The sequence below is a fragment of the Mustela lutreola genome, chromosome 6 (assembly GCF_030435805.1).
Source record: "Mustela lutreola isolate mMusLut2 chromosome 6, mMusLut2.pri, whole genome shotgun sequence".
Classification (NCBI taxonomy): domain Eukaryota; kingdom Metazoa; phylum Chordata; class Mammalia; order Carnivora; family Mustelidae; genus Mustela; species Mustela lutreola.
This window is the reverse complement of record NC_081295.1, coordinates 26,303,577-26,315,581: the sequence shown is the minus strand read 5'-3', so window position 1 is coordinate 26,315,581 and position 12,005 is coordinate 26,303,577. Positions and strand designations below refer to the sequence as shown.

The 12,005-nt window shown below is 45.7% G+C and overlaps 1 protein-coding gene across 1 annotated transcript in view; it reads right to left on the bottom strand.

The window, feature by feature from the left end:
• Positions 1-4,607: 4,607 nt before the first annotated feature.
• PREP (prolyl endopeptidase) overlaps positions 4,608-12,005 on the bottom strand; it is a 113,771-nt gene continuing 106,373 nt past the window's right edge. Inside the window, exons 13-15 of the mRNA XM_059176980.1 lie at positions 10,622-10,753; positions 8,080-8,236; positions 4,608-5,351 (exon numbers count right to left, since the gene is read on the bottom strand). Of these exons, the coding sequence (XP_059032963.1) occupies positions 5,057-5,351; positions 8,080-8,236; positions 10,622-10,753 (584 nt within the window). The 3' untranslated portion in view covers positions 4,608-5,056. The remainder of the gene's footprint in view (positions 5,352-8,079; positions 8,237-10,621; positions 10,754-12,005) is intronic.

Sequence of the window (12,005 nt, the reverse complement as noted above, 5' to 3'; positions counted from 1 at the left end):
CTCTGTGACTTTTATTTGGTACTATCTTATATTTTCTCCTTTTTTAAGTTCTCACTGTGTTCATCCATTTGTCTTCCAAGTTTGGTGAGCAACTTTATGACTGTTACTTTGAACTTTTTTATCAGGTAAATTATTTATCCCTATTCATTGAGGGCTTTTCCTAAGGTTTTATCATATCCTTTTGTTTGGAAGATACTCTTGTTTCTTCATTTTTCTTTGAATCTCTGTTGTTTTCCTTTAAATCTATTATTTAAATAGCCACCTCTCCCAGTTTTGAAAGTGTGACCTCATGTAGGAGATGAACCTTATCACTCAACCCTGCCTTAGCTCTTGGCCGTCTCCCAAACCTCTGTGATTGTTTAAGCAGCTTACTCTAGTCTTAGTGGCTTCTCCCGGTGGGGGTTTACCAAGATCTATCCAGTGTCCCAAAGGGGAATATCTTGGTCAGCATATACATTCAGGGTGATTGGAAGCCAGACACTTAGACAGCAGTTTTTAAAGCATGCAAACATATCTCTTTCAGGGCAAGACTGGGAGATGGGCATTTCTGTGTTCTGCTTCTGTATGAGCCTTGGGATAATAGCCTGTTAAGAACTGTTTCTGTGTTTGTTACTGTTCCATTAACACAAACATAAGCCCTGTGAACACAAGCCCCTCTGGCCACCAGACCTAGGCTCTCAAGGGATGTTGTATGGCCACAAATGCTGGAAACCCTGATGACCTCAGGTGGGACAGAGGGAGCATGATGATGATCCCTGCCAGCCTCCCTGGTCTCTGGTGGGGATTATTGTTGGCCCTTAGAAGTGTTTTTAATGGGTAGTTTGCCCCTTGGGCCACAGATATGAAGCTAAGCTAATAGGCCTCTTTTGCAGAAATACTGGAGGTCCATTTCAGACTGCTCTCTCCAAGCTGTGCCCTGGCGAGGAGGGACCCGGTAAGGAACTGTTTCTCCATTCGTTGCCGTCATATGGGACCCATGAATGTAAGTCCCACGGGCCACCAGAGCCAGTGCTCAAGGGATGTCCCTGAGGTGGCAGCTGCCCAAACTAGGGCACTAGCTGTGTGCTTAAGTGCCTTTCCCGGAAATACTAGGGACCAGGACGGGGGCAGAGGGAGAGTGTGCAGATGGCGCCCATTGGCCCCTCCGGTCTTTAGAGTATTTCAGAAGGGTGATAGATGTGTGTTAAGTTAGAAGCCTGCCCCTCCCTCAGGTCAGATTTTTCAGATGAGCAAGCAGGTGTCTTTCATAGGAAGACTGGACACTTTTCAGTTGGCTGCCTCTCTGCTGAGCTCTGGCGGGGTGTGTGTGGGGGGATTGGGTAGTGGGGGTAGCTCAGTCTGCATGAGCCCTTTAAGAACTACTTCTCTGGTGGGTGAAGTGGGTAAAGAGGTCACAAGGTACAAATTTCCAGTTAAAAGTTCATTCTGGGGATGTCACATACAGCATGGTACCTCTAGTTAATAATAATATACTGTACATTTGAAAGTTGCTAAGAGAGATCTTAAATGATTTGAAAGTTCTATATTCTCATGAACTTTTAATCCTTCAAATAAAAAATGTGAGTAGACTACAGAAAATTAAAGTGTTTCTCAGTTTGGTATAGCCTGTGGGTCTCATGGACACAAAACCCATTGGTTTTCAAAGCTAGATATTTTGGGGGGCTCGTCTCTTAGAGGCAGGTCTTAAAAGTTGGGGTACCATATGTGGGGTCCAGACCCTTCACTCCTCAGGGAGAAGCTCTGAGTTGTGAGTTCCTTCGTGACTGTGTTGGCCATGCTGGGGGTATAGGGTGCTTATGGGAAGATTGGATCTCAGCTTCTCCTGTCTCAATGTGGGCTTTTTTCTCATTTGCCCAATTTGCAGGAGTTGCTCAACTAGTTTTTGTTTCTTCCAGAAAATGTTCTGTTTATAGCTGTAGATTCAGTGCATCTGTGGGAGGAGGTAAGTTCAGGACTTTCCTGTGTCATGGTTTGGAATGAGAGCCCTCTTGTTTATTATCTTATTAGTACACCAGTGGGTAAGAGTGCAGACTCCAGGGGTCAGCTACTGGGGTTACTGCCCTGCTTCCTGGCTGGGGAACTTGGGCCTTTGCCAGATTAGGGTAAGGGTAGCATGTGGTTTGTAAGGTTGCTTGAGGACAAACAGCCATATGCCGAGTGTTAAGGGCTGGATGGCACAGGGGACTCAGTAAAATCATTTATCATCTGTCTCCTTCTGGAGTGTCAACTTCACAAAGACAGGGCTTTATTTTCTACCCCCAGCCCCTGGAATGACTGGATGAACATGGCTAAATATTCCTTATTCATTGGCTCCAGCCCTCATCCTGTTGGCCTGACCACCCCATTCCAGTCTGACCTATGCTTTTTTAGACCGCTCACAGCTTTCCCTCCTGTCCTTCACCCCTCTCAGTCTTTGTGACCTTTCTGGGCAATGGCTGTATGTTCTGTCCTGGGGAACTCCCCGAGGCTGGCTCAGATACAGACAGATTGGTGACAAGCTTTCTTAGCTGAAATTTAACCTTCCAGCCCACAGCACCATTTCTATGTAATTGGCTAAGTTTTAGTGGGAGTATTAGGAAACCATAATTGCCACCTTTTAAACTCTTCCAGATGTGTATGCATTAACAGTCAGAAATTTGACTTTATTTCACTATGGTAGCAAATACTGTGGCCTGTGTGGCAAGTTAGACTACCTGTACAAAGTGTGCAGCTTCCCCACCCTGCCCCCCAAACACCATAGACCAAGGTAGGACAGAGTAGAGGGGCGGAGCATTGGACATAGAGGAGGGTGGCATATAATAGGGAAGGCCCTGGAGATCTGGGAAGGAGCCAACCTCCTATGCTTCTAGTGTTCAAGGCTTAAAAAAACTACCCTCCGTCTGTGGGCTCAGGTGTCCTGCTTAAATCTAGATGTGAAAATTAGCTTAGGAAAGAGAACTCCCAATTAGAGGCCAATTTTTTTGGTAGGCACTTTTTAAGTGAACTATAATGTTTATTCCTAATTACCACCTACAAGATGAGAGTTGGGATTTGAACCTGGGCCTGAGTGACTTTTCCTGAAGCTGAACCCCTACTCACTGTGTCTTTTCACTTTCTATTGCTCAGTGGGAGACCTCTGTGGGAAAGTAGGGCTAGATTCTGTGCATGCTTGAACATGTTCTGGACTGAGTGGAAACAACTCAGCTGCCTGGATCTCAGACTAACCACTGGTCTAAGAAAAAGGCTGCCTCTAGCTCACCTATGCAAAAGTTTTTTTTTTTTTTTTTTTTTCCCCTGCCATGCTGGTCGGCATGTACGTGGCGGTTAGCCAGTGCTTGCATCTCTCGGCACCGGTGATGCCGGTTCCATGAGCGCAGATAGGCAGGGCACCCCTTTCCTCTGGGGTAGGGTGGCAGCGGGGAGGCAACCACGTGCATCCCAGGCTCAATGACAGCCACACTGTAGGCAGCACTTAATGACACTTTACTAGAATACATGATTCTAGATGAGAAAAACCAAAGTAGCCAGCTTTCTTCTCTGTTGATATGTAGTGATGTACTTGACGGCAAACCATGTGTCTGATTTCAGGCCACATTTTGAGACGTAGAGCGCTGAAGAAAAGCACAAATGTGTATGATTTGGAAGACAGGACTTCTCTGGAAAAGGACAAGTTAGTGGAACAATGAAGCAATCTTTTAAGCCTTTTAAAGGTTAAGATACTTCATACATAATCGAGAGGAGTTATTTTTGTCATCTGAAGCAAGATGGAGAAGAAACGGTTTTTTCATAAATTAGATCAGCATTTCCCAAACTGATGCCTAAAGGAAGTATTTCAGGAGATTGAATGTCTTGAGATTGTATGAACGGTGGTAGGAGGAATGGTGTATCCTCCTCTTAAAACATTTAAGGTGGCAAAGGTAAGGGACCAACACTGTTTTAGGTGTGACTGTTTCTAAGTAGTCTGTGGGGCAAGAATAGCTTGGGAAATGCTGAAATTTCTGATTTGAAGGTAAGTTTGGATAAATGTATCTGGATCGTTCACTCATGTGGGTTTTATATGCCAGGTGCTCACATGTCCAGGGATACTTTGTAACCAGATTGATGGGCTAATAATCTGAAGCTTCTGGTCCATTTTTTTTTTTTTTCGGCATTAAGTATCCAAATCAAAAGAGCCCTCGCTCCCACGATCAGCTAATTAGTTAATACCGAAGCTTGTGAGCTGCCTCTAATCACTTCATCCCCATAAACACGGGAGCTGGAATGGATGCGCCTTCTTCTCAGTGCTAATATTCTAGGGTTTCACTGTTTGGAAACTAAAGTGTATGGAAGGAACTCCTTTTTAGGGGGGGGTGGTGTACATTTATTTTTTACTTTTTTTGAAGATTTTATTTATTTATTTGGCAGACAGCACAAGAAGGGAGAGCAGCAGGGAGAGGGAGAAGCAGGCTCCTCGTAGAGCTGAGAGCCCGATGTGGGGCTCAATCCCAGGATCCTGGGATCCTGACCTGAGCCGAAGGCATGTGTCTTCACTGGGGTACCCAGGTGCTCGGCGAACTGCTTATTCCAATAGAGAAGTGACATGATCCAGAATGAGGGCCCTTCAACACACAGGAACCAGAAACAAAGCCTTCCATTCTTAAATAACATTTATTATTGTTGCAAAGAGGTCTTGTTCATGAGAAAGTTCTTGCATTCGAAGATATATTGGTTATGGTTATAGAAGCAGGTTTCACTGAGTGCTCTAGATGAAGGAGGCCTGACTACGACTCTGAATTCAGCAATCTAATATTCACAATGTGTTGGCTGCCACTTAGCTATTTATCCAAACATGCCTTTTAAATTTTTTTTTTTTTAAACATGTGCCTGCACAGGGTGGAAAAAAAAACACCAAGGGCTTGCTAAAAAGGAGAAGCCTAAAAAAGATAAAATTCCCGCAGCAGTTCTGTTCCACTGCAGTCTGTGAGTGCAGGAACGGTGTCCGTGTGGGGAAGCATTACGCCCAGTGGTTTCTCCGTGTGGACGGTGTGAAAGCCCTTGAGGTTTTCTGCGGCTGTCAGGAGGGAGCGGGAGAGTCCGTTTACGGAATCCAGTCGATGTTCAGGCACCGCGCTATGAACGCAAACATATCTGAGACCTCTTCTATCACTTTGGCTGTGGGCTTCCCGGCCCCGTGGCCGGCCTTGGTGTCCACGTGGATAAGCAGGGGGTTGCTCTGCTTCCGGCTCCGGCCCACGACGTACTGAAGGGTAGCGATGAACTTCAGGGAGTGAAGCGGGACCACACGGTCGTCGTGGTCGGCAGTGAGGAGAAGCATGGACGGATACTGGATGTCGTCTGCCTCCGGGAGCTTCACGTTGTGCAGCGGAGAGTATCTGAAAGGCAAAGGCAGTTTCGTGGGGCCAGATGGCACAGGCAGAGTGGTGTGTCCACGGGGCTGATCAAGGAAGGTGGGTGGGTGGGTGGACACAGGAAGCCCTGTGGTTTACCACCTAACTTCACTAGCAATAACTGTGGCTAACTAGTACCCAGGTGCCCACCGCCGCCTCTGCATGAAGCGCTGTGGAGGTCCTAGCTGGCCGGGCTACGGCAAACTAGGGAGCTGCATCACGGATGTGGCTCCCGCTTTGGAAGGCTGGGTAAAGGAGGAACTCCCAGGGCTGAGAGAACCCTAACTGCAGGTGCACACTTGCGTCTTGAACTGTTCTGCATTCTTCAGACCGACTTTCTCACTACTACCAAGTAGATGGGCTTTAAGCCACTGACCGTGTATATAACTGGTGCCAGCCTTTCTTTTGTTGAAGCATACAGCCACTTTTTGCCCCTTTACATCGATAAAACATTTACTGCAGGCTCAGCGTGGCAGTCCCAGGAAGAACCTGTATCCTGTCTGGGCCTCTGGCTGGCTCTCGAGGTTGGGCAGAAAGAAAACGGCCTTAGGTGATGGTGACAAAGTTGGTAGAGGAGCAGGGAGGCACCTTCTCAAGTACAACTTTTCAGGTACGGAAACAAAAGGGTTTTAAGAATAAAAGTCTGGTCGAATTAAACAGTAATTGATAGTAGTAGTTAAGTGAAGGGGGTCTCTGGATTTTCTTCTTTACATTTTACTCAATATGGACGTCATGTTTCTCAGTGTTCAGTCTTACTGAATATAATCGGCTATTTTAGGAGAGTTTTATTTTGGCAGGTAAACAATCAAAAACATCAAAATTTCTGCTCAGTTAATCAAGTTAAGACTAGAACGTTCTGGAGTACAGCCTCCCAATAGATAGGGTGGGGGTGGCAATGGATCGGTTTTCTGATCTCATTTCAGAGTGTTCTTGGATCAAACCCAGCCTTCTAGATCAAGTTTAGTTCTTGGGGAAAAAGGTTTGGAAAACTGAGAATTTCTGCAGAAAATTTATCCAAGCTATTCCCAAACGTGGAAATCCAGGTCCATCATTGGGCAGGGGGAGGGCTTTAAGCTCCAGACGGTGCTTCATGGGACAAGCTGCTGGGTCTGAGCAGCTCCTGCCCACTCGGGCCCCTCTGGCTCGACTGTACTCTGCTGGGAGCAGCGGGGGTGAGAATATAGCCCCATGAGAGCGGGGTTGGAAAAGTAAAGTCTAAAGTAGGAATACCACAGACAACTTGAGAGGAAGATTAAGTTACTTTTCTTTCCCAAATTAATTTTAAAACTATTAGGTTCCATTGAATATTTTGTTGCCTTTGATACACAATTTGGTCAGTATTTTGAATTTAGATGAGACTCCCTAAGCGTGTATTTTCTTTACGTTAATTTGAACGACAGCTTCTTATTTAGCTTTTACTGGCATTTGTCGATGAGGTTATTTCAGTGATAAAACTTTGGTCATTTTAGTTGAAGAGCTGAAATCCACAAAAATCACAGAAAATGAAAGAAAAAGCTTGATGGGAAAAATAACTGTAATGAAATGTGGAGTCGACTGGGAAGACTGGGGCAGGCCACGGGCAGTTCTAATTGTTGATGTCGGTCCCCAACCCCCTGCACGTGGGAAGTGAAGACAGCGAACAGCCAGAAAGAATGTAGCTTGTGGTCACGAGAGTCTAAATGTCTGCCATTTTCCCACTGGTCTTGCCAGAGCAGCTGAAGGATAGGAATGCAGTTGTACAATATTTTAATAACGTGATTTGCAGTTTCAAATAGATATGGTTATACTGAGAGAACAAAATAAATTTAATGTACCTGCACATATCTCTCTTTCCTTCTTAAAATCCCATACATAGACGAAAAGTACACTGACACCTTTTTCTATTAGTTTTTGATTGCTATGGTAACAAACTACTCCAAGTTTGGCAGCTTTTTAGAATAACACAGATTTCTTATCTCACAGTTCTGTCAGCCAGAAGTCTGGGTTGCCTCACTGGGTTCTCTGCTCTGGGTCTCAGGGCTGAAATCAAGGTGTTGGCTGGCTGGGCTCTTATCAGGAAGTTCTGTGGGAAAAAAAAATCTGTTTCCAGACTCATTCAGGCTGTTGGCAGAACTCCGTTCCCAGGTGGTTATTGGCCTGAGGTCTCCCTTTCTTTGATGACTGTTGGCTGGGGGCCGTTCTCAGGTTCTAGAGCCTCCTTCCTCCATCTTCAAAGCCGGCAATGACAGAGCCAGTCTTTCTCCCGCTTCTAGTCTGACCTCCCTTTCTGCTGCATCCCCTGCCTCCAGCCGGAGAAAGTGCTCTGTCTTTCAGGGTTTGTCATTAGACTAGGCCCACTTCAGTAATCCAGGATTACCGCCTTATTTTAAGGTCAGCTGATTAGTAACCTTAATTTAATCTGCAAAGTCCCTTCACAGTGGCACTCAGCTTAGTGTCTGATTTGAAGAGACCAGGGGACAGGAATCTGGGGGTGGGAGGTCATCCTTAGAATTCTGTCACATCTCTGCAGTTTGTTGTTTTTGTTAAAGACCAGATCAAAACAAGGAAGACAAATAGGTATTCCCATCACTTCCCCTACTTCTGCAGTAAATAATATGCAAATAGGAGACCCCAAAAGGGACAAAGAGTGAAACACTTACCCTTCTGACGGTTGAGCAGTGTATCAAATCGTTAACGACATGTACCACATGAATCGTTATGAATTGAGACTTACTTGATAAGCCATTCAAAGTGTTGCTTGCTGTCCGAGCACCCGTAGTCGGTGGTCCAGGCGTGGCCGATGGTGTACTTATGGAACTTCAGCATGTCCATTACTCCCACTTGGGCAATAACGCAACCGAAGAGGTCAGGGCGCTGATTTGCACAAGCAGCTGAAACCAAGACAAAGAATGGACAAGGAGACATTCTGTCATTAAACATCTAGATAAAGACAAATCAACAAATGGTTGCTGTGGAGAAAAACCCCCATACATTTGGTGCTGGAAGTGTTGTGAGTAAGAACTATTTGTACAGTCCAAGGCAGGGCCCGTAAGCCAGCACAGGCTCTAACCACTACTGGCACACGTTCTTGTCCTGTTTTAAAAATATTCATCTTCATATACTTCAGTTACATAAATGTATTTCTTTGCTTGGATAAGTCAATATTTATTGAACATCCCATCATGTGCCTGGCGCTGGAGTCAGATCAGTGAAGGTTTTAGTGGGAAGGTTAAGTAAAAGAGTGATTACAGTGTGGGAACCTCCCCTGTGGGGGAGTTCAGGGGCTGTGGGGTAAGGAGGTAGGGATGTTACGGGAGGAAGTCCCAGCAAAGCTGGTGTGACGAACAGCGAGTCAAGGGAATCTGGATGTCTCCTACCTCTGGCAAAAAAATGTAGTTCACACCCTGATTCTGAGTTCAGTGCTTATTCCTAATATCAGATCCTGAGTCCTACCCTGGAAGACCCGGATTCTCTCAGATATGAGGGGCAGGAATCTATCCCTTTAAATAAGCCTTCGGCACCCTGAGAAGGGAAATCCATTTTTTGCAAGTTGTTCAAGGAACCAGGTTTGCCAACAGATGTAAACCAATAAGCTGAAAATATAAAGGAATTACTGGATGAAACAGTCCATTACTGAACAGCTCTCCCACTACTGGAATCAGATGGTATTTTCAATATCCTTTCCCATTAAATCTTAGATGTATTTGGGCTTCGTTCCTCTCTTCTACACTTTGCGTATGATCTGCATGCAAATTCAGAACTACCCAGAATCTGAATCTCTTCCTGCAGCTTCCATCGCCACACTCCAGGGCCAAGCCACCACCGTGGCTCACCGGGACAGAGGCCTCCTACCTGGTGCCCACTTTTCTTCTCCTGCCTCCCTTAACACCATAACACGATCAGTCCGAGAGCGATCCCATTAAAAAACAAGTCAACTTGTGACACTCCCCCAAAGGCTTCACATTTCCCAGAGTAAACCAGGTCTGTCAGACTGGCTCTGAGGTTCTGCCTGATTTCGCCTCCTGCCAACCTCTCCCGACACTCTCCCTCACTCACTGTGCCCAGCAGCAGCCAGCCGTAGGCCTCTACTCTGTTGCTAGAACACTCTGAGCCCTTGCTGGCCTCCGGTCCTTTGGTGTGTGTTGTCTGCCTCTGACTAGAACGAAAGCTCCACAGGGGCAGAGGTGTTAAGTCTGTTTGGTTTGAAACCTACCAACGCCCTTTCTAAATTTCAACAAATTATTTTGGACATATATATGTTACCTACATGGGGAATTTTTTTTTTAAGACTATATTCTATTGGGGTAAAGAGTAAGAACAGGTGTTCAGGTTTTGCAATGACTCAGTATATTTCAAGGATAAGGAAACAAGTGAATATGCGCCCGCCCCCTTCCAAAACAGTGAATTTTCACGTATGTTTTAAGTGGAGTCTACATTTGTACAATGGCCCCTCATATCCTAATGACATTGGATGGAGGGCCCAGCAAGCAAAGTCCAGGCTACCATAAATGTTCATTCTAAGGAAAAACATCATTAACTACCCCAACTGAGGAAAAGTTACTTAGAGGCCGTACCACCAGGTTGAAGGAACAGAATCTAAAACCAGCATCACCACTTTGCAGCTGTGTGACACCGGGCAAGCGACTCAAGCTCTCTGTGCCCCCGGGTCCTGGTACACGGGACTCCTACCAGTTCCCGTCCCACAGGCTGCGTGCGTGACAAATGAGAGCACGCGGGCGAAGGGCTCAGCGCTGCGCCGGGCACACGGGGAACTCAGCGAGTGTGAATTAATACCATGAACGATTTCCTGGACTTCCTGCCTGTCCGCCGTGCGTCCGCGTGCTAGCTGGCAATCCTTCGCCACTCCTCTCTGCACCCACAGCACGGGTAATTCAACAATGCTTAGTGGTGATCACTTCTTACAAGTTCTGTCTAACACAATCACAGGGGTTCTCAGGCTCAGTCCTGTGCTGGCTGAAGCCCAGGAAGCTGTGGACCCGGTCTGTGGGGCTGGGGTCCCACCCAGTGTGCAGCCCCGAAGAGAATGGGGCGGGCGGGGGGGTCGTGGACAGCCTCTTGGGCTATCACGAATCAAGCCTGTGTCCAGTGGGTTTAGCTGGGTCACTCTGTGTCATTTATCAGATGCCCTGAAACAAATGGGTTTTGCTTTCCTTGCTCCCACCCATGAGCCAAAGAAAGTCAAGAGTTGTCTACGGACAGTGCATCCGAAAACCCCAGGAGTGTAAACTATTAAGTACGATAAATCCAGTTCTCACCCACTAAGAGGCCTCCGTTTGAACCTCCATTAATAGTCAGCCTCTTGGGAGAGGTGTAACCTTCCTTGATCAGATACTCCGCCGCGTGCTGAAAGTCATCAAAGCAGTTCTGTTTGTTTGCCAGGATGCCACCTGCAATGTGCCGAAGTGAAAGACGGTAAAGAAGCAAATCCTTAAAAACAACAGCAATAGAAGTTTCACTTAAAGGGAATTCAAATGATAGGGCAGAGTTTCAACTATCGATTACTGACGCACAGCAGGCTAATCCCACATTTAGAAGAAATGCCTCAACTGAAATTTTGTTATGCATTATGGAAACTCATTAACACCACAGTCACGAGTCCACAGGGTGGACCTGATCGCTTGTGCCAGAGAACCATGAGGATGATGGAAGTGGGAAAGCAGGTAACCAAAAAGAACATAGATTTAAAAAAAAAAATTTTAAGATTTTTTTGTTTATTTATTTGACAGAGATCACAAGTAGGCAGAGAGGCAGGCAGAGAGAGAAAAGGGAAAGAGAGCCTGATGTGGGGCTCGATCCCAGGACCCTGAGATTAGGACCTGAGCCGAAAGTAGAGGCTTAACCCACTGAGCCACCCAGGTGCCCCGTGAACCTAGATTTTAAAGAGGCTAAGCTTGAGCTGTGCTCAAGCCTTTCTGTGTAGTGAGCAAGGAGCCTATCTCACAGGGGTGCTCCTCAGCCCTCCCCTCGGCAAGAGTTGGAAATGGTATGGCTGAGAAATAAGGTACCTGGTTTCGCCCCTATTTAGAGAATGTAGTAAGCAAGACTGAAGCAGGGGGATGGGGGTGCACAGAGCAGCCTGTTATGGTTTCTGAATCCTTAAATTAAGATCTGAGCCATCTTCCCAGAGAATCTGAATTTTCTCATCCGGTGCATAAAGCCAAACAAAGAAATTATGTAAAGAGAGGAACATCTGTAAGGTCTTGGAATATCTGAAAGTAAAGGCAAAAAGCCAAAGATGTGCCCTCAATGGAAGAGATGTCTGAAGTAACTGCCTGGGACATGAACAAAAAACAGACATGGGTCTAATTAGATACTTGAGATTAACCACTTCTGCAGAAATTCAACTGAAGATGGAGCAGTGCTACCAAAGAAATTTTTTCATATCAAAACAAATGTTATTAAAATTTTAATAAGAAATTATCAGTGCATTAGAACACCGAGAATTACTTAGTTTCCAGGAATAATATCATTTTGGGTATATGACTATATTTTTAAAAGAGCATCAAATTTTAAACTCCATAAACAGAATGGAATTTAGATCTATCAATGTTTAGTATATATGGGTCTAAATGGAAAAATCCATTTCTGGCCCCTCGACTGCCTAAACTTGGAGAAAGTTTATCAATCAGTCTAGAAACA